At 38.6% G+C, this 25728-nt stretch overlaps 2 protein-coding genes across 3 annotated transcripts; one reads left to right on the top strand and one right to left on the bottom strand.

The window, feature by feature from the left end:
• Positions 1-1331: 1331 nt before the first annotated feature.
• On the bottom strand, positions 1332-13234 carry LOC148846946 (receptor-like serine/threonine-protein kinase ALE2). 2 transcript variants are annotated; one of them, XM_088948437.1, is made up of 14 exons: positions 12424-13234; positions 11176-11298; positions 10903-11094; positions 10714-10803; positions 8474-8596; positions 8162-8386; positions 7958-8050; positions 7777-7872; positions 7579-7653; positions 7080-7451; positions 6695-6988; positions 5810-6202; positions 5459-5702; positions 1332-2374 (listed from the first exon to the last, which is right to left on the bottom strand). In XM_088948437.1, exons 1-14 carry the CDS (start codon positions 12497-12499, stop codon positions 1684-1686), a joined length of 3087 nt encoding a protein of 1028 aa, XP_088804563.1. In that variant the 5' UTR covers positions 12500-13234; the 3' UTR covers positions 1332-1683. The 2 variants fall into 2 exon arrangements, with proteins under 2 accessions (XP_088804563.1, XP_088804564.1); XM_088948438.1 differs by having other exon boundaries at positions 8474-8622; positions 12424-12976.
• An 8563-nt stretch (positions 13235-21797) lies between these two features.
• LOC148846945 (pathogen-associated molecular patterns-induced protein A70-like) lies at positions 21798-22936 on the top strand. Its single transcript, XM_088948439.1, has one exon. It carries the CDS (start codon positions 21977-21979, stop codon positions 22661-22663), a length of 687 nt encoding a protein of 228 aa, XP_088804565.1. The 5' UTR covers positions 21798-21976; the 3' UTR covers positions 22664-22936.
• The last annotated feature ends 2792 nt before the right edge of the window (positions 22937-25728 follow it).

Below are 25728 nucleotides of genomic sequence, written 5' to 3'. Positions count from 1 at the left end.
CCGATCCTGTTATATCTGTATACATGTATAATAGCACATAACAAAGATACAAAGATAGCTTCCAACATTTTATATTTGCTTTTCATGGTTCACCAATAATAATATCATAAAATGTTATAAGACAATAGAAATTTTGAGAGAAAAAAAATCAAGAGAATAGGAAGATTTATTGTCAAATTACCAGGCTAAATACCCTATTGGTTTATAAGATCGATTAATAATAGGGTTGGTTCTGACGGGTCTGTCACTTTTTTATACTCTATAGGTGTTGGAACTGGGTGTAGGTATTTTCTTATCGGCTTGAGACAGCAATGAGTGCGTCTCACACTAACTTCACAGCGCAGCCCAGATGTGCATTGAAAACATCTCATTAATTACTTGATGTTATCATTCATGAGAAGATATTTTCCAACGCACAGCTGCGATGCACTGTGAGATTGATGTGAGGCGCACTGTGAAGAGCAAATCCGAATTCATGCTGAACATAGTTTTCTTTTTTTTCCATAATGTGGCAGCAGCAGCAGGTATTAAATATTCAAACCAGGTAAAAGGAGTTGTAAATTTGGAGAACACTGATGCATCCAAGGTTCAAAGTATGGGCGTATCAGGGTTCTGATCGGCTTAGGGGGTGGAAGAGTCTTAAACTGTCCCCCTTGAACTGGTTTAAAAAAAAATAAAAAAGGTAAAATAACACTATCGATATTGCCTGACACACCCCTATCGGCATATCGGGCATATCGATATTTTGAACCTTAAATGTATCTTATAATAAAATACATCACTAACATGTATTTTATCCACAAAAGGAAAAAAGATTGATTTTATTGGCAACATATTATGAAAGCGAAGGCCTTATGTCCCCCTAAAACATTAGACTCAGTTTGGAAAGAGTATAAATCAAGGTTCAAAGTATGGATGAGGAAGATCGAGGTGTATCATATTGTATCGGCAGGGTGCCATTTTTAATTTAGATTAATCCTCAAATTCCTAATATGTTAATCTATGTTCAAAGGTACCCTCAGTGAAATTTACCATACACCCCTTCTCTTGTATCAAGATGTATCCATACTTTCAACCTTGGTACAGATAAGAACAATTTACAGTGCAAATCCAGGTTTAGAAATACAAAATGTACCATTTCCAAACTGAGACTTATTGCTATTGAAAACATTATGACACCAACGGTTCCAACTTCTGAGGGCTGCTGTAAATTACAAGTACCCTGATGTTCCTTATTTAGGGCCTTGACAATGCACGATTGAAACGATCAGTTTGGTCGAATGGTCACTTCACCGGTTCCACTACCATTTTGCAAGTTGAGATGCACTCCGTATAAAAGGTCCCTTCTTCATGTTTTTTAATTTAATATTCTCAACACAAAGGGACTGAACTAAACCAAGAAGATGGAAAATCTTGTTCAAATCAAATCACCTCAGTGGGAACGTTTATTGAGATACATGAAGAATCATGCCTCTTTTAAAGGCACAAGTTTACAAGACCATGATTCATACTCCGAGTGGACCTCATTCATGCTTCTGAGAAGAGCCGCATGATCCACTTGGGATAAACCTTACAAGATCATGGCTTTGAAGGTAAACTGCATTTCATGTCCTTGTCCCACAAATTACAAGTTGTCTTGACATGAGAACCCACAATGTCTCCACAGTCTTCTGGATGGGGCTTTCATCTGGAAACCGGCCATAGCCTGAAAGCTACCCCATGTTCACTTACACTACCTCTAGACACGCCTCTTAATCTCTGCCAAAACTGCCTGCCCCTCCCTGTTCTCAGAGGGCCCGAACTAGAATGCCTTCTAAAAGATCCTGATACTTGCCTCCCAAGTCTTTCTGATGTACTGAATACATCCGAAGCTGATAATGTCCCATGAGCTCCAATAATGGAATCATAATCGGCCATAGCATAGTAGGAATGTGTAGGTTCTGGAAATTGACCTGAAGCAGTACTCATCCTACTATCCAAATCAATCGACAAGTTGTCCTGGCTACGGCTATCTGATCCCACTCCCTTTGTCTCATCGCACTCGTTGCATACGAGTTTTAATGCTTGTACCACCTCGCCCATGAAAGGCCGGTGTGAAACTTCTGGCTGTACACACATTGAAGCAATTGCTGCTACCTTGGCCACACTATCAAATGGGAGATTAGATCCTAATGCAGGGTCAATAATCGCTTCTAAACCCACCTTACTTGTAAGGAGTGGGCGAGCCCAGGCAACCAAATTCTCTTGACCTTCTGGCTGTGACATGTCCACAGGTTTTCTTCCTGTTAGGAGCTCAAGAAGTACTACACCATAGCTGTAAACATCACTCTTCACAAGAAGATGCCCAGTCATTGCATACTCCGGAGCTACATAACTGGTGAAAAAAACATGTTATTATATTTTCTTTGATAAATAAAACATGTTTTTAAGGACAAATGAAAAAAAACCTAAAGCACGTCAATGCAAATATGAATGCAGATCTAGAAATTAGATTGTCTAGGCCCTGGCCCTCCAAAACAAGGATCACATCAGCATAATAATGCCTTACCCCAGACTTACAGATATCACATTGAGTGTTAAGGATGTGGGTCTGGAGAAAAGGAAAAGAAACATAAGAAAATCAAAATTCTTCTTTATTTTTCAATTTATTGGTACGTTTAATACGATTAAACCTATTTCTTGCCATTCAACATGTTTTTGAGAGAATTATGGCCATTTTACCAATAAGATGTCTGTCTGAAGGAATTTGGTTCTTGCTATTTTTTAGTATTATCTTGGAGTTGTTTTTGATTAGTTTGGTTTAGAAGTATGCTAGGCATTTTGAGTTGCTTCATGTCTTTGCCCCTAGCCCCCTATGAATTATGTATGGGTTAACCTTATATATAATTCAATTAGGAGTCAATTCTAGTTAGTGTTTCAGTCTAATTGAAATTTGTAGAGGGAAAGACAAGCCTCTTAAGTCATTGTAATTGAGTGTTAAAACAAGAATAATGAAACAATATAGCTTGAATCTTGTATTGTACTGATGTGGACGCGTATTGGGAGCAGCAACAGCAATGATCCGGTGTTCTCATCCTATCCAATTCGGCAGCAACAGTCTTATCCATTCAGCAGATTAGACTAGACTATCTTGTTATTCCTATCTTATTAAGTTAGTAGATTAGATTATCTTATCTTATTAGATTAGGATTAAGAGAGATTATCTTATCTTATTAGATTAGGATTAAGAGACCTTATCGTATCTTATCAGTCTTATCTTATCAAGATAGAGTTGGAGGTCTCCCTATTCAACAAGGAGTCTTGTAATCTCCTATTTAAGGAGCCACCGTTATTGAATAAAGGCATCCAAATTTCAGTCAAAGAGAAGAGTAAAGGAGAGTTAGGGTGATCTCTTGGACAAATCACCCCTTAGGTCGCCACGATAGGGTTTGCACGCAAAGGGAGGGGCAAGGGGAAACTAGAGATTCTCCCCGTGGACCGACCCGTGACGAGATCCTACACCCGGGCCCATAACGTTTTGGTATCAGAGCCAGGCGTCATGGGTGATCTGGAGTAGCTGTCGTCCAAGGTCCACGAACTCGAGCACCGGCTCATGGAGACCAGCTCAGAAGTACGGGAAATCAAAGATGAAGTCAGGGAGCTACGGCATCTTATGGAGTTATTCCTTTCTAGCAAAGAGAGGAACACAAAAGGGGTGACAGCCACTAGCAACCGCCGGCCAGATCTGCCAAAGTCTTCCGGCGAACAGAAATTTGGCAACCAGGGGGCCGCAGTCATCCCCAAGTACAACAGGTTAGAATTCCCGTCATACAACGGCAACGGAGATCCCTTGGGTTGGTTGTACCGGTGCGAGCAGTTTTTTTCGAAATCAACGGACAGACGACCGGGATAAGGTAAGCCTAGCCGCCTTTCACTTAACAGAGGAAGTGCAATTCTGGTTCTATCAATTAGAACAAGAAGAACCTGGGCTTAGTTGGACCCAGTTCAAGTCCTACTGCCTTCTTAGATTTGGGCCCCCACTGACAAGCAACCCCTTAGGCGAGCTGATTAACCTTAAACAAACCGGCACGGTGGCAGAATACCAACGCCAGTTCCAGACCCTCCTCGCGAGGGCATCTTCAGTGCGACTGGACCAGCAGGTAGACATGCTCACCGCTGGGTTAGTAGAACCCCTGCGGGTGGACGTGGAAATGCAGAATCCCCCCAACCTGGTTACAACCATGAATATAGCTCGCGCCTTCGAACGCAAACTACAACTCAGCCATGGAACTTTCAGTATGGGGCAGCCTCCATCAGCATGAACATCCCCAGAACCACTCAGAATGGCTCCATATTTAGCAGCCAACCAAGAACGGAAGCCACAGACGAGCAACAATTCCAGATCAGCATCCAATGTGGGGAGCAATGTCGTTGCACCCCCTATTAAGCACTTGTCCAGGGCTGAGATGGCGGAACGCAGGGCGAGGTGACAATGTTTTAATTGCGATGAACTCTACTCAACAGGGCACAAGTGCAAGAGACTTTTCTGCCTCCTGGTGAAACAAGAGGAAGATGAGGATGAACCCTCTTCATTGGAACCCGATCCAGGAGGGCAAAGTCATTCCACCTATCTGGGATTCCTTTGACGGTGTTTCCCGACACCCATCCTGAATTCGAGCTTAAGGACAAGCTCGTAATCCAAGAGGGGAGTAATGATGTGGACACGTATTGGGAGTAGCAACAGCAAATATCCGGTGTTCTCATCCTATCCAATTCGGCAGCAACAGTCTTATTCATTCAGTAGATTAGATTAGACTATCTTGTTATTCTTATCTTATTAAGTTAGTAGATTAGATTATCTTATCTTATTAGATTAGGATTAAGAGAGACTTATCTTATTAGATTAGGATTAAGAGAGATTATTTAATCTTATTAGATTAGGATTAAGAGAGACTTATCTTATCTTATTAGTCTTATCTTATCAAGATAGAGTTGGAGGTCTCCCTATTTAGCAAGGAGTCTCCCTAAGAGCAGGACTCTTGTAATCTCTTATTTAAGGAGCCACTGTTATTGAATAAAGGCATCCAAAATTTCAGTCAAAGAGAAGAGTAAAGGAGAGTTAGGGTGATCTCTTGGACAAATCACCCCTTAGGTCGCCACGATAGGGTCAGCACGCAAAGGGAGGGGCAAGGGGAAACTAGAGGTTCTCCCCGTGGACCGACCCGTGACGAGATCCTACGCCCGGGCCCATAACATGTACCAAGGCTGTGTTATATTCTTCAATATTTCACATCTAAAACTCTTATGTTTCCTCTTTCATTATACTATAACAAATCTGAATTCTTTCTTGCCCACTATGTATTCCCTGGTAGAACTTCTACTTCACATCCTACGTCACATCCTAAGTTATTTGACCTTGCACAAGTATCATAGGGAGATTGGTGAAATTCAAACATCATGAGAAGGAAAAAGTTTGTACCCAAATGTTCCCATAACGCGTGTTGAAATGTGTTTATTTTCCTCATCCAAAGCTGCTTTGGCCAAACCAAAATCAGACACCTTGGGAGTAAAATCATGTTCCAACAAGATGTTGCTGGACTTGAAATCTCGATGAATAACACGAGGGCTTGAATCTTCATGTAGATAGGCCAGACCACGAGCTGCACCAAGTGCAATCTTTATTCGGGCACCCCAGTCAAGTGAAGCGGCTTCCTTGTCTGGTCCTGAAGAAGAAGACAATAGCATCTAAGAAGTCATTTTCCCAAATGATCAAAGGACAAAAATTAAAACTAGTTAAAAAGAGAAAAAAAAAAACAAAATTACATATTACCATGTAGATGGGACTCCACACTGCCATTTGGAATGAGTTCATAGACCAGACATCGAGTATTGTCCTCTGTGCATATACCAATCAATTTAACCAAGTTACGGTGATGCAAACGGCTAAGCATCTCTACTTCTGCCAAGAATTCTCGGCTACCCTGCTGATCATCTCTCTTAAGAACCTTTACAGCAACCTTCATCCCATCGTCAAGGGTACCACTATAGACACATCCAAAACCACCTTCTCCCAGTATTTTTGAAGCATCAAAGTTATCAGTGGCTCTTTCTATCTCACCTGCGCTAAAAGTTTTAGCAGATCCTGTATATGTTGCAATGCTAGAGCCAAAGGATAGTGACGCAGAACTAGGTCCACTTACAAACACCAAAGATCCAGCAGCCCCTACAGATTTGAACATTCATTGTTTAACTCCAAAATAAAAATAAAATAGTACTCTGAAGCAGTGTTTTCAACCCACCGTTGACCCAGCCAGTTGAACCGTTCGAACAGTCACCCAGTCAGGATTCCGGGTCCAGTTTAGTCAAAACCCATCAGGCGGTCAAAAACCATTGACTTGGTGGTTAAGAACTGTCCGATCCATCCAGTTCAACCGCTGACCCGGTCACCAGGTTGTAGGTTGCACACTCAATGCATGCAAACTTTCAGAGGCCATAACTTTGCACTCCGATGTTTGATTGGGGTGATCCTTTTTTTTTTGGGTAACTTTACGAGATCTATGTGTCCCAAGTTGTCGTAGGTGCCTTGTCCCACTAATTTTGGCCACAACTTGCAATTTTTAATATTTTTCTAAATAAAAAATTAAAAATTGAATTAAAAAACCTAAATTAAATATAAATATACATATGACATATCATATATATATATAGCACTTACCCGATGGTTTTGTAAGGGAAGGTACTAAAGCTTCTATGGTGGATGCAGGTTGAGCAACATGCTTTCCAAATTTCAAAAGCAACAGCCAAGCAACTCCTATACATAACACAATGGCTATAGCAGAAGATAAAACTATGATAGCAATCATGCTGCCACCAAGTCCCCCTTTCTGTCTTCTCCTTACATCAACTCCCAAAGGCTGTATTGTCCTTCCATCATTTCCACGGCCAGAGAAAGGCCCACCATCAACAGTGGTAATGCTTGAGGTTGCTGAAGGTGGGGAGGGAGGAAGACCTGATTCGATGCAAGTATTACTAACATAAGCCAGAATATATGATATAAGGACACAAGACAGGCAAGGAACTTTGGATCCATTCATATGTACCTGGATATTTAACATATAAAACTTCATAGTCACCAAAGAAAGAATACTTTATTGCAATCTGCTTATGCCAGAATTTTGCATAGGTCAGATATGCTGTAGTGTTATCAAAACTTTCTCCAAGTGGTACAAGATCGATGAGGACAATGGTTTTCTCCGGTTCTTGGCTTGCTGCATTTGCTCCCATGATGCGAACTTGACTTTGTTTCATGAAAACTCCAGCGGCTATCTCTGCTGCCAGTTCAGAAACCAGAGGAAAGAAGGTGTATAGGGAAACACTAAGGCGCAACCCAACTTGCATTGGCAACACACAATAACAGGGTGATCCTGGAGGAGTATTTGTATATGGATCCATGCATGCCAATGATGTACAATCTACAGGAACAATCAGGTTCAGGTGTCACTGTAGTAAACTTGTGAAAGATGAAGAGCATAAATAGGAACATCAAATAGAACTTAAAAAGGACTGGATTCTTTAGAGGAGAACTACAAGTTTATTTACCTTCATTAGGAGGTGGTGGGGGTAAAGCTTGAGCTGATGGGGATAATGGCATCTTTGGCTTCCTTGGCAAAGAACCTGAAGGAGAAGTTTTGGGGAAGAAAACACATCCATTCAGACAGAAGATCTGATGAGCAAATGTTCACAAGCATCTAATGTAGATAAAACAGATAAAGTCGGAGACAACAAGTTCCCTCATACTTTGGCTGGATTGAACTGTAGGAGATGGCCCAGGTGCAGAGGAACCATGCTTTACTGTTGGAGAAAAAGGAGCCTGGATAGGAGAGATAGATGGACCTGCCAGATGGGACCCAAGTAAGCAAGAAGTCCAATTTAGTGCTAAGATTCTTGGTTGCATATGAACAGGAGGATCATTGAGTACCTTGTCTCAAGGGTGGCAGACCATGTTGCCTTTGTCTACTTTTCTTCGGCAATGCAGCTGGAGCATTTGAAGGTGCTGGAGAGATGACTGGTCCTTTAAAAGAAAAGGAAAAGGAATATATTTTGATTATCCAAATCTTCAGGCAGCATTATTATCTATCAATAACTACTTGGTAGAAATGATTTTCAGGTAAAAATCTCAAACCTTTATGATGGGAAACATGAGGATGAGATAAAACTGGTGCGGGAGCAAGGCCACTGGCTCTTTGATTTGCATGCTTATGCTTATATAATGGCATATAAGGTGAAGGTGTGGGAGCATGAACTTGTCTTCTCTCTGGAGCCTTGGAAAATGACTTTGATGGTGCATATGCTTTATAAGATGGTTTCAACGTTTTCTGTGGAGCAGGGGCCACAACAGGAAAAGGACCTGCAGGCATTGTTAATCCTCAAGGGCATTGAACTTTCAATTTTAGGGTCCATAAAAACTCACATATAAACAACCTGACTTGGTTACCTTTAGCTGGAGAATGGTTTGTATGGCTCATGGGAGATAATTCCTTTGGAGGTGTAGCAACTGGCATTCCATATCCCTTCATACTTTGGGTGGGAGGACTTGATTTTGGAAACATATGAGGTTCTGTAATATCATTTTGCAATATATACCTAACATCAATTAAAATACTTTGAAGCAGTGTATCCCTGATAAGTCCTCTTGTGGTACTTGAAGATTAGAAAGAGAATAAAAATGAAATTCCAAGAAATGTTAAAAGAGGTATGTTAAAAAAAAGTCCACGACTAATCAAATTCAGTTCACTGGAAACCCATCTAGTGACCATATGAGGACTTTCACACTCTGGCTTATGGACTTGCAAGGTTGGGCCCACCCAGATAGCTTATAAGCAATATTTGTTGAAAAATAGACCAAAAAAGCTAATACAAGTCTAAGCCCTCGCAAACAGGGCTCTAATTTGGAAACAAATGGAAGAAATTGCATACATACATGGCAAAGTAGTTTAGGTTTCAAAGTTTGAAAAATTATAGGGCTACATCCTTCCCCCTTTTTCTTGCAACGAAAGTGATTCTTTTAAAAATAAGTTGGATTAAGCCTGATGTCAACTACAGGACACAAAACATGGGCAATCTAAAGGGTCCCCTATCTGATGAACGGTCTGGATTGGCCATAAAATTCCTTCAAGTGGCTTAAATAAGGTGGGCCATGTAGGCAAGCTCTCTGCTTACCTGACTAGTAAACCTTTTCCACACACATGCACACAAATTGGTCTAAGCTTGCTAGTCAGGTAATTTAGTGAAGAAGGTAAGGCTGAACAAGGAACCTTCCACATGGCAAATTGGTTTAGGCCCATAATGGCTACCCCAATTTGAGCCCAGAAACCCTTGCCACAAGGTCAGAGTAAGCCCTTCTTTTTTGGCAAGTTTAACATTAAAATATTAGAACTTCCAACAGACTATTTTACTTGAAGAAGATGCTAAGGTGGTCACAAGCTGACATGGACAGGAAGATTGCAAAGGTGGCCAATCCAGAGGGTTCCCTACTACACGGATGGCTCAGATTGGCCACATCATGTCTACATGCAGTTCTGGACCAACTCAAAGTCAATACTTGACACCACAAAATGATTTCAAATTTTAGAAGACATATAACAGATCAATACTTAATTTCATAATATTACATAGAGATCGGATTTGCTCCTCACAGAACACGCCTCACACTGACCTCACAGCATGTTTCAGCCGTGCAATCTGGATCATCTCCGTAATTATAAATTTTTATTCATGGGAGATGTTCCCAGTGCACGGTTGAAACGTGCTGTTAAGTCGGTGTGAGGCACGCTCTGTGACGAGTAGATCTGAACTCTATTACAGAAACATCTGTAATTAAAAAAAAAAAAAAAAACTAATCATATGAGTAATGGCAAGCTTGTCAAAAATAAATTAAAGAAGAATGTAACCATTTCCCCCTTACATTTCATATATCTATGTACTTTTATATAAGTTATTTCAGTGAACTTTAGAAAGGTCCATTTATATTCAAAAATAAAAGAAAAAAGAACTTAGAGAGGTCCATCACCCAACGTTGGTCCTATCTATCCAGGGTCTTGGGAGGGTTGGACTGGATATGGTTGGCATTTTGTTCACATCTTGGCCACCTCAGACTTGAACCCACCTTTTCATGCACTAGTCTGAGATTTTAACATTGCACCAAGCAATGGCCCCCTTATTACTTCAGTGAGCTTACAAAACTTACTCATTGAATACACTGTATATCTACAAAGAAATTGAAGTAAAGAAGACGAATTGTACACTTGCAAAGAAAAGCATGAAACTGAAAATTAGGGTGCTGATTAAAACCCATAAATCTTCCGATCAAATCACAAAGACATTTAAGAGTGATATTTGAATTTTTCTTTTTTAAATATTGGCAATATTTGGGCATACTTTTGAGATAATAAGATACTGGGACATGTCAAAGATATTAAAATTTGTCAATTTGAGAATATTGCTTTTCCGCAGAGATTTTATATCTCTGTTCAGAGGAAACAGCGGAAATGTGAGGCTTTTTTTTTCCAATTTATCAACAAAGGTTTTCCAAGATGCATTTGAAGGACCAAGGTAATATAGGTTTTGGAAAGAGGTTGATGTGTTTCAAGTTTCAACTGACACAAGGAGCAAGAAATTCCTGCAACAGGACAAATGCTCCTTCAGTAAATGTTGAGAGAAAAATATAAAGAGCACCTGGAGACATAAAGGGAGTTGATCCTGGCCTGAGTGAACTTGAGGTTGGAGGATTCAATGGAGATTTCCTTGGAGGTGATGCTGCTAGTCCTGTATTGACGAAATAAGACAAGCTGATTTAGGACCATTTTCAACTAGAAAAAGCATTGGAATAATTTAACCTTCATGTCTCATTGGAAAGAGCCTTACCATTTGGTGTTCTTCTTTGAGGAGCATTTGGCAGTGAGGATGGTGTAAACCCTTTGATGGTTTGGGGTAGAGGTGCTGACTTTTGAAGACTCTCAGGATCTGGGGGCATGGATGGCACTAAACCATGGATGACTTGAGGCACTGGTCCAGAACTATTGGGTGGCAATTCCTTTGAAAAATGCATGATTGACCCTGGAATTTAATCCAGTAGCTTTATTAATGGATAGTGAAAACACACAAAAGTTTTCTAGTATAATACTTTACAAAGATTACCATTAAGAAGGGGTTCTGGACTTGGAGCTCCATTTCCCAGAGACTTCCCATAATAGCCAACACTAGATTTTGTTTCCTTACTTGGAGAAATTGCAGAAAAAGTTGCTGGTGATAAATTGTACCCTGCAAATATAATAGAAAGCTGTCAATCAAGGCTTCATTTTTTATTACATATATAATCTTGTTTTCATATTCCTCTGATCATAAGTCATGGGATGACACTAACATCTCCAAGAGAGAGAGAGAGAGAGAGATAGAGAGGACTTTGCTTTCCACAATTAGAGCTCGATTTAGAAGGTGGGGATTTTTTTCATAATTGATGATAGTGATTTCCCAAGAAAGATAGTCCCTTAATGAATCTTAAGTACTGTTATTGATCCAAAAAAAAAATGTCTTTGAAGGATAAGTAGCAGAAAGAATCTAGCGCCATGTCTAAATTTTGAAATTATGTTTTTTTTGGTTGGCTCAACAAGATAAACACCATCACTCGTTCATTCACAACACAATTACAGGATAGCTCCTGGATTGAAAGAGTGCAAAAAAGATTTCTCATCTAATCCGGAGGCTGATCCACCAATGGTATTATTCGAGTGGTTATCTTTGCACAATAAAAAAATCCTTCCCTAGATAATGGATGTCACTAATTCTATCTTCCTTTTTTTTAGATTTTCTGGAGTAGGGAGTTCAGAGGAAACCTCTATGTTAGGCCAGAAGTGAGATTGCCTAAGACTGACACTAATATAATCAAGACTTATTATGCTAAATAATCAGCCATTGGAGTTTGCCCCAGCTACTATAGATGACACCAAAGAATAGTTTTTTAACCGTTAAGCAGATTTCTGTGTATTGGGGACGAACTCTACTTAAGAAAGTATAAGCTAGATTGATGAACGACTAATCTCTAGGCAATTTCCTTATAAAATGACAGCCAATTCAGACCAAAGTCAAGGTACAAGGAAACCGAGTTCCAGAATATCCCATCTTTGGTGCATCACTCTCCTTACATTACATAAATCAAACAACACCCATCTTGACATAGACTTGATTCAATCACCTACTTGCAGTTTCTTCTGAACAGGAATCACAGAAATATTTATTTACAAGAGCCGAGATCCCTAAATTGTTCTGCTTATATAAGAATCATCAAAAATTCCAAAAAGAAGACAGATTTGATCATCTGATAATTGCACAGACCAAATCAAACTTACACTTATGCCGAATGTGCACAATGAGAACGATATCCATTACCTGCAGATCCACGAAGTATCAAAGTGCCAAGAATGAAGAAGAGTTTCAGCAGCAGCAGCATCAGTTGCGTAGCCATCCCCGTCCCCTCCCGAGGAGAAAATCGGAGATCGATCACGAAACTTCCCACCCAAAAACTCCAAAAAATAGGGAAAATGGAACAAGAAAAGAACAATAAAAATAAATTTACAGATGGGTAGCCTTCAAGTAAAAACAAAACATAAGTTGGATTAGAGTATTAGAGAAGGCCCAAAAATAGTATGAGGAAAGTAACCAGAAGGCAGTTAAATGAAGACCCAGATACCGGTAGAGAAAAACCCAGGTGTCTGTTTCTTACGAACAAGCTCTGAAATCTGCAGAGCTTTGAGATTGCCATGCAGAAGAGAACCGTTTCTCCTGTCATGAGTTATTTAAGACGGCTGAAACACAAAAAAGGAAAGCAAGGATAAACGAAAGAAGATCTGTTAAACGGACACACTTAAGAGAAACACGGAGCATTCACTGGAATATTGTTTGGAGAGAGAGAGAGAGAGAGTTTCCACTTTCGGCTTTCCATACTCCATACTCCATGGTGGGAGCTGAGAAGGAAAGATAAAAGACTAAAATAACAATAAATTAAATAAATTAAAAAAAAAAACAAAAACTTTTGCGTTGAATTATGGGATTTGTTGAAAGGAAAAATCTATGATGTAGAAGATATGATATGGAAAGAATTTTGACCGATAAAGCCCGTCCATGAATTTTGATAAATAACACCACGTTTCGTTTATTATGATTTCGTTTTATTGGTCAGTTATTTTTCCGATATCATATCTTTTCCATCGCTTGACTCCTTGTGTATTCACGATTCAAATTCAACAGTGGGTCCTGCACATGGGTCTCCCTCTTTGACCACAGGATTGGTGTCGGATGAGAGGAATAAGGTTTGGAATAGATTCTGATCTCGTGGCAGAAAAGCGCCTACCGGGTGTGAACTGTGATGTGGGGTCTCATGTCAAACAGTAGCAAACTAGCGATTGACAAGACGCCGTTTGTAAAACAAGATAAATTTATTGAAGCTACTTGGCGGATATACCGTGATTGTATTCTTCTCTAGCCTGTCTTCTTCTTCATCCAGCTTCTGGGCCTGACGCACATGGCCCATAGCCCACGACACATAGTTGATGTGTGGAGTTTGAACCAAGTAAAAGTTGGGATGGGCAACTGATTCTCTTTAGTTCATTAAAAGCGTCGTGTTCGTTGATTCTCAACGAAGGGAATGAAACGTCGGCATGGGAAGGTGGTTGGGTTGGACTTGGAAGGAGACCCACATCCACTTCCATGTCCCAAGGGGCAAGGGCGGAGAGAGCCCACTGCCCACTATTGTGACTTGGTTTCGTTCCGTGACCAGTTGTTTGTATGTGGGGGCCCCACCCCACCCGGCCCAGCCCAACTGCTTGGTTGGAGGTTTTTTTATGACTCGTGAGTGGCGTGTGGCGTTGGAATTGGACACCGTTGTGAATATGGTGGTCACTGGTAAGGACTCAGGGCCCACCCGGGTACTGTTTTATTAGATGTGATGGTGAAATTGGACTCTTTTATTTATTCAAATTAAGACAAGCTCCATCACTGCTTTCAAACCTGGACAAGAATCCGGGTGGTCGAACCGGGTGGAAATAAATAAAAATCCTACACAAACCATACAACTGGCCAGATTATTTACTTCAACTAGATAGTTCAGCCACTGGTACAACTCGGAACTCTGTTGCATCGTTGAGTTTCCTTCTGGATGTCTATAGTTTCTCATGGGTTTTACACTAGACCAGCCCTTGGTCCAATGGGGTCGGACCAAACTGATACAGAAAATGGGGTAGGTCCTTATGCTTGTCATCTGAAAAATTGCCCTGACTGACTTAAGTACTTACTACCACACAGACACAGCACGAGACTCCTGGTCACCAGAGTCTGTAAAACTTCATCAAGGCCCCAGCAGAATGCACTGAACATTTGGACTCGTTGTGTTCAGAAAATAGTTCAAGTCCAGCTCACCCACTAGCCAATTTTTTGTCTTATTAAACACACGGCAGATCATAACAGAATAATATAAACCCCGTGACTGACTATCAACTTTCTTCATTTTTTTTCCTGGGATATGATCCAAGTCCCACGAATCTTAGTATCTATTATAAACAATTAGCAGACAATTAAGAGGGTCAAATCAGTACAGATGATATGTGCCCATCGTTGTTAATAAAATAAGTGAATGAGAGAGAGAGAGAGGCAGAGGGAGCATTGGTGATGGTGAGGCTTTCATACAACAAATTTCATAGTTAATTCCACATTAATTTTTTGACTTATAAGCAAAGCCCTTGGGAGGCTTTATGTTACAAAAGCTTGGGGGGTCCCCACTCCCCGGGGCATCTGCATCTGTTCCTATTTCTTGCCATCCACTCCTTCCCTCTTTTCACTTAGGCCTTTTGGGCTCATCTGCTTCGGTTTATCTTGTTTCTGTTTTAGTATACAATATGACTATGTATCATCCTTTTATATGACGCTTTTCAACAAACAGATGGTGCAAAGAAGTGTTGAAGCCTTGGGGACCAACATATATAAAGCCTTTTAATTAATTGCTTGGTTGCACTTGATCCCATTTCATCAACTCGTCTCCACTTTTTTTGCTTTGCTGGTTTGCTTCCTTTTGTTAAGGCTGAAAAAGAAAAACAAAAGAAATTAAAGAAAGGTTCCCAATCAGTGAATAGGAATATTTCTCAGACATGCTTTGTTTGGCCCTACAAAACCTCCTTCTCAAGGAACTTTTTTGAGAAGCCATGAGGGGCGCCATGTCAGATGAACATGACCTATAGGACAAATTTGAGTTGGGCCCGTAAGGAAGCTATGTCACTCTGCTTTTAATGTCGTTTTTCTTTGCTTGTGAATGGGAAAAGAACTTCTGGTATTAAAAAATAATAATAATAAAATTGAGACTAGGGTCCCTATGTATATATGATGTTCAGTGGGGTAACTTTGGATGATTTGGATTATGATGTGTTACAAAACCAAACGTGCTGAAGAAAGAAAGAAAAAACAAAAGTTAAGAAAAATGACAGAGAACAGAGAAGACCACCCAGATGTATGGAGAATCAAAATGACAATGGTTCAAGTTAAAGAGAAAAACCACCAACTTCAGATTTCTTTCCTTGTTAGAACTCAGAACAATCAAACATACAAAGAAATGAAAATGAAAAGTTGTACAGCATGAGGCATCTGAGTACTTCATTGACCCAGCTACAGAGTCCAGCATTTCTCGGTACACTCGGTGCATGCAGGGTATCTGATACATGAAACTGAAGAAAGACATCCAGATATCAAACAATTTCCAGTCCACGGATTGCTTTCTCCCATTGATTTACCCATGCTGATCCTGCATTAAGCATGAAAACATATATCTATATCTATATATATTGTGAATTTTTAATATGGCGCAATATATGTTTTCATGATTTAGTTTTATAGTTTTTGAATAAAGGGGGCTATTTACATGTAAAGACTTACACATAAAAAGTTCAACTTCACCTTTAATTTAATTCAAAAACTTAAACATTAATATTATTTACCTTTGAGTCTTCGTAATATATTCACACGTGAACTGTGAATTGTGAATCACAACAAGAGAAAGAAACCAGAGAAGAACAATTTCACAAGTTAATTAGGTGATATATCATTCATCAGTCCCAGAATCATGAGCCTTTTCCAAGCCACGATTTCTACAGAAGGTGCTTAAAGAAGAAGAAAAGGAATGAGCGGTAAAGATGATATAGCCAGTTAGGCAGTTACATTAGCTGTTGCACCAACCGTTATAAAGATGAACCGGTTGGATTAATTAAACTCCATATGTGCACGTCTATCTTATTCGTATATATAGGAGATTGGGCTTGGCCCAGGATTGAATTGGGTGGCCTCAGGTCTCAATCAAGCCCGACCAAATCTATGGCTTCCCAATATTTTTAAACCTAGGCCCATTACAACCCTGCAAAACCCAGCCCAATTTAAACAAAATGATAGCTTCCGCCTTCCTTTGGGGTCAGAAATTTCCACCAAGAAATCTGTGACTGATATATTTGTTTGAACTTTGAAGTGCCTCGAAAACCCTAGGCCTAGGAAGAAGCTCGGACAATCTTGTCGAATGGCCAGAATACAGGGAAAACCCTCCCCAAAAACCTGATGAAGGACCACATTTGAGCCTCTGACACAGTTGCTTGAGGCAACTTCCTTTGCTGCTAGAGGAGGCCATACTTATTTTTTTAACCTTGTTGTCTAAGAGGAGGTTGAAATCATAATATAGTAGCTTTTAGCCTTTTACATTTCTTGGAGATAGGACTAATATATAAAATTGCCCTTCCCTAGACAAGCACATTAGAGCATTAATGGCAGCAATCTTGACAACCCCTAACGCTATGTTTGCTTTAGCAGAAAATAAGAGGAATATTTATCAAATCAAACACTGCCCTAATGTTTCGGTTCTTGTTTCTGATATCTGCGATTCTACCATTTCTTTGTCATTTCAGTTCTTGTAGGTTCCTCTCAACTCAGTATCTTTAGTTTCTCTTTTAGAATTCCCTTTTTTATATATACAATAGGAAGGAAACAAAAGAAACTAACACAGGAAAAACCAACAAACTTTAGAAGGAAGCATTACACTCAATAAAATAACCCCAAGCATTACGAAAAAAATGCAAATGTAACTAAGGAGATGATCTTCAAGCCTCAAACCAAAGAAAGATAAGGAGTGAACCAAGCTAGCCAGTGATCCACTACAAAGTTTGCTTCCCTTAATGCATGAGAATAGGAGATGTTGAGTTTAGAACTGGTTTTAAGATGCCGACATTCATTGATGAAGTTCATATGTTCCATGGAGGCACCAGACAATCACAAAGGCAATTAATGATAATACTATCATTCAAATACGTGGTTTTTTCAAATTTAGACATATGGCATTTTCTGAGAAGTTATTAAAGCCCATAACCCACTACCATCAGTCAGACAAGTGGCTTTCTCGTTTTTTATAAAAATAAACACGTGATAATTTGATGCAGTACAGGAAAAGGCCAATAAATTTTATGCAAATTGGGACCATTCCAAGGCACATAAGAAGCAAAGGTGATGCCACTAGCCCAATTTAGTAAATATTTACCGATATAGCATCATCATAAAATTTCTATCTCAGTTCGTTTTTATCAAGTTGGCGCCATCACTGAGTTTCTATCTTACTTTGTTTTTACCAAATTAGCATTATAACGAGATTTTGAATTTATATTAAATTAGGACTTTATTTTTGAAGGGTTTTTAATAGGATTTTATTATAGAGTGTTTTCTTAGATTATGATTGTTCAATTAAGACTTTCTTTTCGAGGAGTTTTATTAGGATTCTATTATAGAGTGTTTTTAAATTAGGATAGGAGCCATAAGGGTGTATGCCTATATAAAGAGTAGTTAGGGGAATGCTAAGACAGTTTTTGACATTGAATTTTCTTTTAATTATTCAGTGAAGAATTCTTTTTCCTAGTAGTTCGACTTTTGATCTTTTCTTTTAAGATTTTTTCAATGTGTTTTGTTTTCGTACTAAACCACAATTTTTGAAAAATTCTTACTAAGCCTACAACCCCCCCCCCCCCCCACCCCACTATTCAGACACATGGCCTTTTCATTTTTTTTTGGAAAAGCTAGGCACATGGCATTTTTTGAGAAGCTGCTGCTAAAGCCTATAACCCGCTACTACCATTTTGAATCCATTCCTAAAAAATGTAGAAAATGCAAAAGTGATTATCCACAACCACTTTCAATCCATTTTCAATTCATATTCTAATAATTATTGAAAAGTTATTTTTTGAAATAAATATTTTCGAAATTTTAATAATTATTTAAAATATTAATAAATATAAATTTAACATTATTGATTCTATAATGTAAATTTAACATTACTGATAGAGCTGCCCATGCTTCAGCCTCATTTATCAAACACTCTCCAATATTCCTACAAGTCATCCATAATTAACTTGGATGATAAACATAATAGTAATTTTATATTTGCTATAAGCCATTTAAAAAACAACCCCCAATTAGCCCGACAATAATCGGTTTGGTTCTAGTTCTAGTTTTATAAAACCAATAGAGCGTAGTTTGGAACTGGATTTGCATAGTTGTCTTATTGGTTTGGGACCAGGTCCACCTATCCCAAACTAGATCCGACCCACTAACATTCTCCTAGAGCTACCTAGGGGTGAACATGAGTTAGTTTTACAAAATTTTACATGTATCTTGTTACAAAAAAAAAAAAAAAAGGAAGAAAGAAAAAAAATGAAATTCGTATTCTAAATATTGTACCTGTCGAATTTGGGCTCAATTAGGGATTTACACATAGTTTTACAAAATTTCAATAGGCAGTAATTACTGAGCGATTTGTATTAATGCAGCCAACAGTTTTGAGTTGGGAAAGTAAATCCTTTAGGTTGTGTTTGGTTTGAAGAAAAAAGTAGGGAGGGAAAGGGAAAAGTAGATAAACCTTTACAAACTTTATATAAGTTTTCTTATTTTTTCCTTCATTTTCCTGTCTTTTCCTTCAAACCAAACATAACCTTAGTGAACATATATATTGATGCAGCCATGATGGATATTTGAATATTTCATTTAAAGGGAAATTGAATAAGGGGAATTATTTGGAATTCAACAAAACTTTAGTTCAGTTGTGAAACAATATATACATTGCAAATCCTTGTATTTTGTATTTCTAAACTTGTATTTTATATTGTATATTTTTGCATTTATTTATTTTTCTTAGCTGAGCCTTAATGTCATATGCCACCACATGTTAGAAAGTTGATGAAAGATTTTAGTGGTTGTCAATGGGGGGTTTAATATTTTTGGTAAATGATCATCAAAATGCATTAAAAGAAAGACAGAGCGTACAATACATAAGAAAAAAAAAATTCAGCATCAAATCAGACCTTATACGGTATTAGCAAAATTACATCATGGGCAGATCAGGGATTTGAATTTATTATTTGAGACCTAAAGATGCTAATAAGGACCAGAAATTGCAATGGATGTCTGAGTAATGTAATTGAAGCTCAATCCTTTTGAACTTTGAAACTTTGAGTTCCACAAATCAACCCAGTCCACATCAAACTCAGTTTCAGTAGAGAGAAGCCCGGCCTAATAACCCATGGCTAGCCCAAGAGAGTGAGTACAAGATTAAAAGCACTAAAACTCAAGTGGGCCGTCAGGAGGAATAGAGAGCATAACCCCCTCGGTCGGGCTCAATTTACACGATGCATGGGCCTATTGGTTTTGTCTTGCTCTAGAGTTCCGGTTGTTTCTTTGTCCAGCCAGGTAATTAGGTGTATATATTTTGTCTTATTCAGTCTCACAAACAAGATTTTAAAAGACTAAAGGCGGAGGCAAGACGGTTAGGTGCCAAAGAGGCGAGGCGTAAGCCTCAAACTAAAAAATTAAAAATTATAAGCATAATTTATAATTAATAAAAAACACAAAAGGAAACAAATAATTGAAATTTTATATAATTATGTGTGACTTATTTAATGTATAATAATCCAATAACCTTTTATTATGTGTTCAATTTTTTCAAGGTTACTCTTATGAAATCTAAACATCGAAAAAAAACAATGCTATAATCAAAATGACTAGTGACTACCAATTACCATAAAAAATTTGATACCACAATACAAATTCCAAACTATCAAAGAAAAGGTGAAAAAAAAAAAAACAGATTATGAGATCAAGAACATACCTGACCTGACACAATCCAATAGCTAATTTACAAAATATGAATCATTGAAGTTCAAAATTCTAATTTCCTATAAAAAATTACAATAAGTTTTTTAAAGTGTATTTCCTATAATAAGTAGACTTCCTACCTGTAGGTAGAACTAGGCAAAAAATTAAAATTTTAAATTAGTAGACACACTCATTCAAATTTAAAAGCACCAACTAGCAAGTTACACTCATTGAACATGTTCATCCAGTTACGAAAAATTGGGATAAATTATAAATTCATACCTTATATTTTGAAGATAATGGTATTTTAATACCCAAACTTTAAAATATGTCTCTGTAGTACTAGAACTCCTGAAAATTGCTATTTTAGTCTAATATTATTAACAGATGTGTTATAGTGGATAGTAAAATTATCACAGTGCCTTTTACTATCATAAACAATCAAATACATTTACAGAATTGATGAATTGATCTCTATTCCAAACGCCGGCAGATAAGGAGCACGGAGTACCATCGTACTTGCTAGGTTGTCGATGACTTGGTCTCTTCCATATGACATCTATATCAAGGTGACTCGCTTTGTTTGTCCAAGATCGTTAAGTGTCAAGTCAAGGAACTCTTTAATATGACTAGATGGCATTAGGGCATCTTCCAGTGAAGGTGGATTGTGGTGGGTTTGGGGCTTTGTTCATTGCTGCTCTGGTTTTGTCTCGAAGAAGAAATTAAACACTCTTCTGAAGGGTATTTTTGAGATTTTCAAAATTCTAAAATGCATATGGCATCATGTGCATCAGATAATTTTTTTTTTTTGATAAAAATACAGATAACTAACAGAATGCTAATAATAGTTAATTAGGGCCTAAAGTAGCTGTTTTCCGGAATTCAGGTACTGCCATTAGGGATGATCATCAAAAAAAAAAAAAAAAACAAAACTGAATCGATTAGTTCAGTTTCAGTTAACCAATATTTATATATATTCTATATATTTTTCATGCATATTATATATATTTATACATTTATATAATATATATATATATATATATATATATATATATATAATTGAAAAAACCGAAAAGCCAAACCCACGAGTTTTTCTAAAATCAGTAGTAGCAGTTGAGTTCAAAAAACAATCCCACAGCACCCCTAACTCTCATAACGGTATCAAAGTGAAAGTACTAATATGCAATTTATCCTAAAAAATTATTAAAAGAAAGAAACAAGATAAGTGATAAATCTTCGCACTGCGCTGTCGCTACCGCTGGACTGACGACTGACGACTGACGACTGACGACTGACGACGTATCTCAATTCTGTGGATGGACGTATTTTAATTCTCAAGTCCACTAAACGACGGTCTGATTTCAGGAATGCAATCGATGTCCAGCCAAGACCAGAACAGATCCACCCGAAATCCAAATAAAAAAAAGGATAAACTACATGCATGGAGATTAAATCCGGGCCCCTCTCATCTCCCATTTCCATGCCTCCACCATTTTGATGACTAAGCTGAGCTGAATTATTTTGCCAAGTCATCGTCACATCACATACTAAAAAAGCGCTTATTTTGTATCTATTCATCCATTCCCTTTTTTCTCCACTCTAGAATTAGATTCCTTTATTAACATTCATCCCCCTTTTTTTTATACTCCACACCACACACTGGGAGTCTGAATTATGGTTCTATCTCTTCGTTTTCTCTTTCTCCGACTTGGGTACGGCAAGAGTCCCATATTTCTGTAGTTTGAAGAATAAAATAAAAACTAATCAAAATCCACCGCTAGCTACCATGCTTCCAGAATCCATCGCTTCCATCTGTGCTTCTGTGTACAGTTGGTTCACCCCAACTGTTCTCTTCCTCCTCCTCAACCTCATGATCGCTACAATTACTCTCACTTCCGGAATCGGAACCCAAAACCACCATCACAACCACAAACAACACACACAACATCCCCAGCCGCTCGCCCGATCTCCCTCGGTCTTACAACGACTCAAATCCATCAATCTCTGCCGCTACCGATCCGAAGAAGAAACCCCATTTCCCTCCATCACCACGACATACCAACCTCCTGAAACTGAGAGCGTACAAAAATTAGAGATAGCCCAGCAACAAGAACAACGAGAAAAAGAAGAAGCCGTGTATCAGATTCCAGATCAAGTTCGGGACGACCATGTCACCTGGACAACGTCCGACACGCGGCTGGGGTCGGGTGACATGACAGTGAAGTTGCCGCGGAAGATGAAGAAATCCGCCAGTGCTAAATCGGCTTTTGGGCATTTTGAAGAAGAAGAAGAAGAAGAGGAAGAGGAACATCTTATCGTGGATCGTCGTCGACCGTCCACCGTGACGGAAAATAAGAGCAGAGGCAGTGATATGGAGACGTTTGGAATGGACGAAGAGGTGGATGCGAGGGCTGATGACTTCATTAACAGGTTTAAGCAACAACTGAAGTTGCAGAGGCTCGATTCATTGTGAGGTACAAGGAGATGCTCAACAGGGGCGCAAAATAAGTTTGTTTCAGACTAATTGGAAGTTGAAACCGGGTATTAAACTATATATTAATGGCCATGATCTGTTACATTTATTGGACATTGTCGTCATCATATTCATATAATATAGTCACACATGCATAGAAATTTAATGGGTATTTTAGACCTGTTCCGCCGTGAAAACTGTTCAAGGATTTAGGCATTCTCATCCATTCGTTTCTTTTCTCAATAGAAATTTATGGTTTGATCTCCATCAAAATTTTTTATTGTTTTTTATTTTTCTTCTACATGTCATTGTTCTCGATATTATTTCATCTAATTTTAGGTAGTGGGAAATTAAAGGTCTTTGATTTTATTATTTCAACTCAGCAATACTACAGTTTCCAAGATGGGCCCTATACGTAATCCGGAAATAGAGTTGTTCTAGTTAAGTGTTTCTGAGTCAGCCGTTTGTTCATCCGCATCAAATAGTTCGGACGGTTTGCATTAGGATAAATATTTTTAATATAAAAGTTTTATATGAGAAATAAAAAAAAAGGATAAGAGATTGAGTTTTCAGTTGTCAGTAGACATGTTCATGGGCTGGGCCAAGTCGGGCTTTTATTCTTCATGAATAGAAATTTGTTAGGCTCGATCAACGGGCCTACAATTTGGGCCCGAGCCCGGTCCTGATAAAAATCCCGAAGCTCGATGGTGATTGTATTCGCCAGAACTGAGTTTCATGGTGACTATTAGCTACGGTTTTAACAGTGAAAAGTGTGTCAGTTCGCGTCTGAGAAAGAGAGAGAGAGAGAGATAACTCGTCGCCGCCGCCGGTGCCTATATTTGTCGTCTCGCTGATGCCTGAGATTTAAAAGAGAAGTGAGAAGAAAAATGAGAGAAAGAAAGAAAGAGAGAGAAAGAGAGAGAGAGAAGGAGATGACTCACCGTCGGAGTTGTTGTGCCGGTGAATGTTCGCCACCTCACCGGTTGTGTGGCTACCTGAGAGTGTGAGGACTGAGGAGGATGTGAAGACTAAAGAGAAGAGAGGTTCGGCTAAGGGGAAAGAGGTGAAAGAGAAGAGAGGTTCAGCTTAGGGAGTTAGGGTTTTTTAAGTTTAGTCTATAGGTCGGGTCAGGTCGGGCTCGAGCGGGCTATTTTGGCAAATCCCGAGCCCGGATCGAATTTATTGCAGGCTGGGCTTTTTGGCTTGGGGTTAAGCTCACTGGCTCATTTGCGTTTCCAAGCCCGTCTGGGGGTTGGGCCGGCCTGTCGGGCCACCCGACCCATGAACAAGTCTAGTTGTCAACTAAGAAAGAAAAAGAGAAAAAAAAAAGAAGAAAAGAAGGAAAAAAGAAAGGAAGGAAAAAGGGAAAAAAAAGAAAAGGAGAGAAAGAAAAAGAAGGAAGGAGGGAAGAAGAAGGAAGGGGAGGAGGAGGATTCAATGCTCACCGACGATGATGATGGTGACGGCAATGGCAACAGACACAGATGTCAGATTTCAGATCAATCGCACACCCCTAGATCTACAATCTTCTTCTTCTTCTTCTTCTTCTTCTTCCTCTCTCTCTCTCTCTCTCTCTTTGTGTTAGATCCCAGATCTGAGTTCATGCCTCAGACTCTCAGTTTTCTCCCTTCTCTATTCTCTACATTGTGCAACTTTCTTAAACCGTGAACCATTGTTCGGGTTAAATGAGTTGACGGTTCGACCGCCCGGGTCAATAGTTTTATGATCAAGACAACGACTCTTGACCCAGGAACAGGTTAAGGGTGAAATGGAACCGGTTGCTTAGACGGTTTTCAAACTGAACAATCTGACCGTTTAAGCCAACGATGGTTCAAAAACATTGACAACTTATAAGAAATTTGAAGATCCCAAAGTGGTTGTAAGCTAACCATTTGAATGACTGTCTCTTTCAGCTTTTAGCCTGTGTAGTACTTCAAAAGCAGTTGAACAAGCTTTGTTGAATCTTCAGCTTAACCCACACTATAGCATTTTGGGGGGGATTCTTTGCTTTGATTGAGCCACTATAGAAAAGCAACAATGGTTGGGTGTGCGTTTTCCAAATGAGCTACTTGGATTAATTTCACTCAACAGTCGTAAAAATGTCATCCGAAATGTGCATACATTTAGAATTTTTACCATACATAACTTCCACATTTTCATATGGGATCTATCTCGAAAAACAAATGATGTATTAGGTTGTGTTTTAAAATATGGTCCAGAGTTCAAATCGTTTTTGTTTCTAGGATGTGAGTCACCAGTGTAACCATCTAGGTTGAATGGATAAGGCTGTGCCACGCAAGCACACACACACATGTATGCATACATATCTATTATTTTATATTTAATTCACTTTTATTTTTTATAAAAATATTAAAAATTGCAATTTGAGACTAAAAATGAGATTTTTTTTTTGCAAAAATAGCGAGGCAAGGTGCCTACGGCTCCTTGGGACACATAAATCTTGAAAAGTTACACAAAATCAAAGAAAAAAATATCACCCCAATTGGACATCAAAGTGCAAGGTTATGGCCTCTAAAAGTTTGTATGCATTGAGTGTGCAACCTGCAACCTAGTGACCATTTTGAATGGGTTGATTGTTGAATCATCCAGTTTGGATGGTTTTTTACCAAGTTAAAGGTTTATAACTGACTGATTGATTTTAATAAAACCGAATCCTGAATCTTGGTCAAATAACAGTTCAAGCAGTTCAACTGAACAGCTCAATATCAAGTTGAAAACATTGGTAATTAAGTCAATCAAAAAATTTAGGCTATCAAAGTGGTCTAGTAATAACAAATAATTTATTTTTCACTATTCAAAAATATTCTAAGAATTGATTTGGCCTTCCAAGATTGGCAACTCCCACAACCTAATTCAATTAAGATAAACAATATATGTGTGTATTATTATGAAAGTTTAAAACATCAATATACCCTAAAATGAGAGAAGGGGTGTGTCTAGACTTTGAATCTTACACTAGTTTTTTTTTTTTATTTCCAAATGCGAGCCATTTTATGTTATTTAATTATTAAAAGTAACCAAAAGATACATATGATATACCTATA

The sequence above is a fragment of the Nelumbo lutea genome, chromosome 6, assembly GCF_056320005.1.
Source record: "Nelumbo lutea isolate HS-2025 chromosome 6, American lotus-T2T, whole genome shotgun sequence".
Taxonomy (NCBI): Eukaryota; Viridiplantae; Streptophyta; class Magnoliopsida; order Proteales; family Nelumbonaceae; genus Nelumbo; species Nelumbo lutea.
The sequence above is the reverse complement of the archived record's forward strand: the minus strand, read 5'-3'. Positions and strand labels throughout refer to the sequence as shown.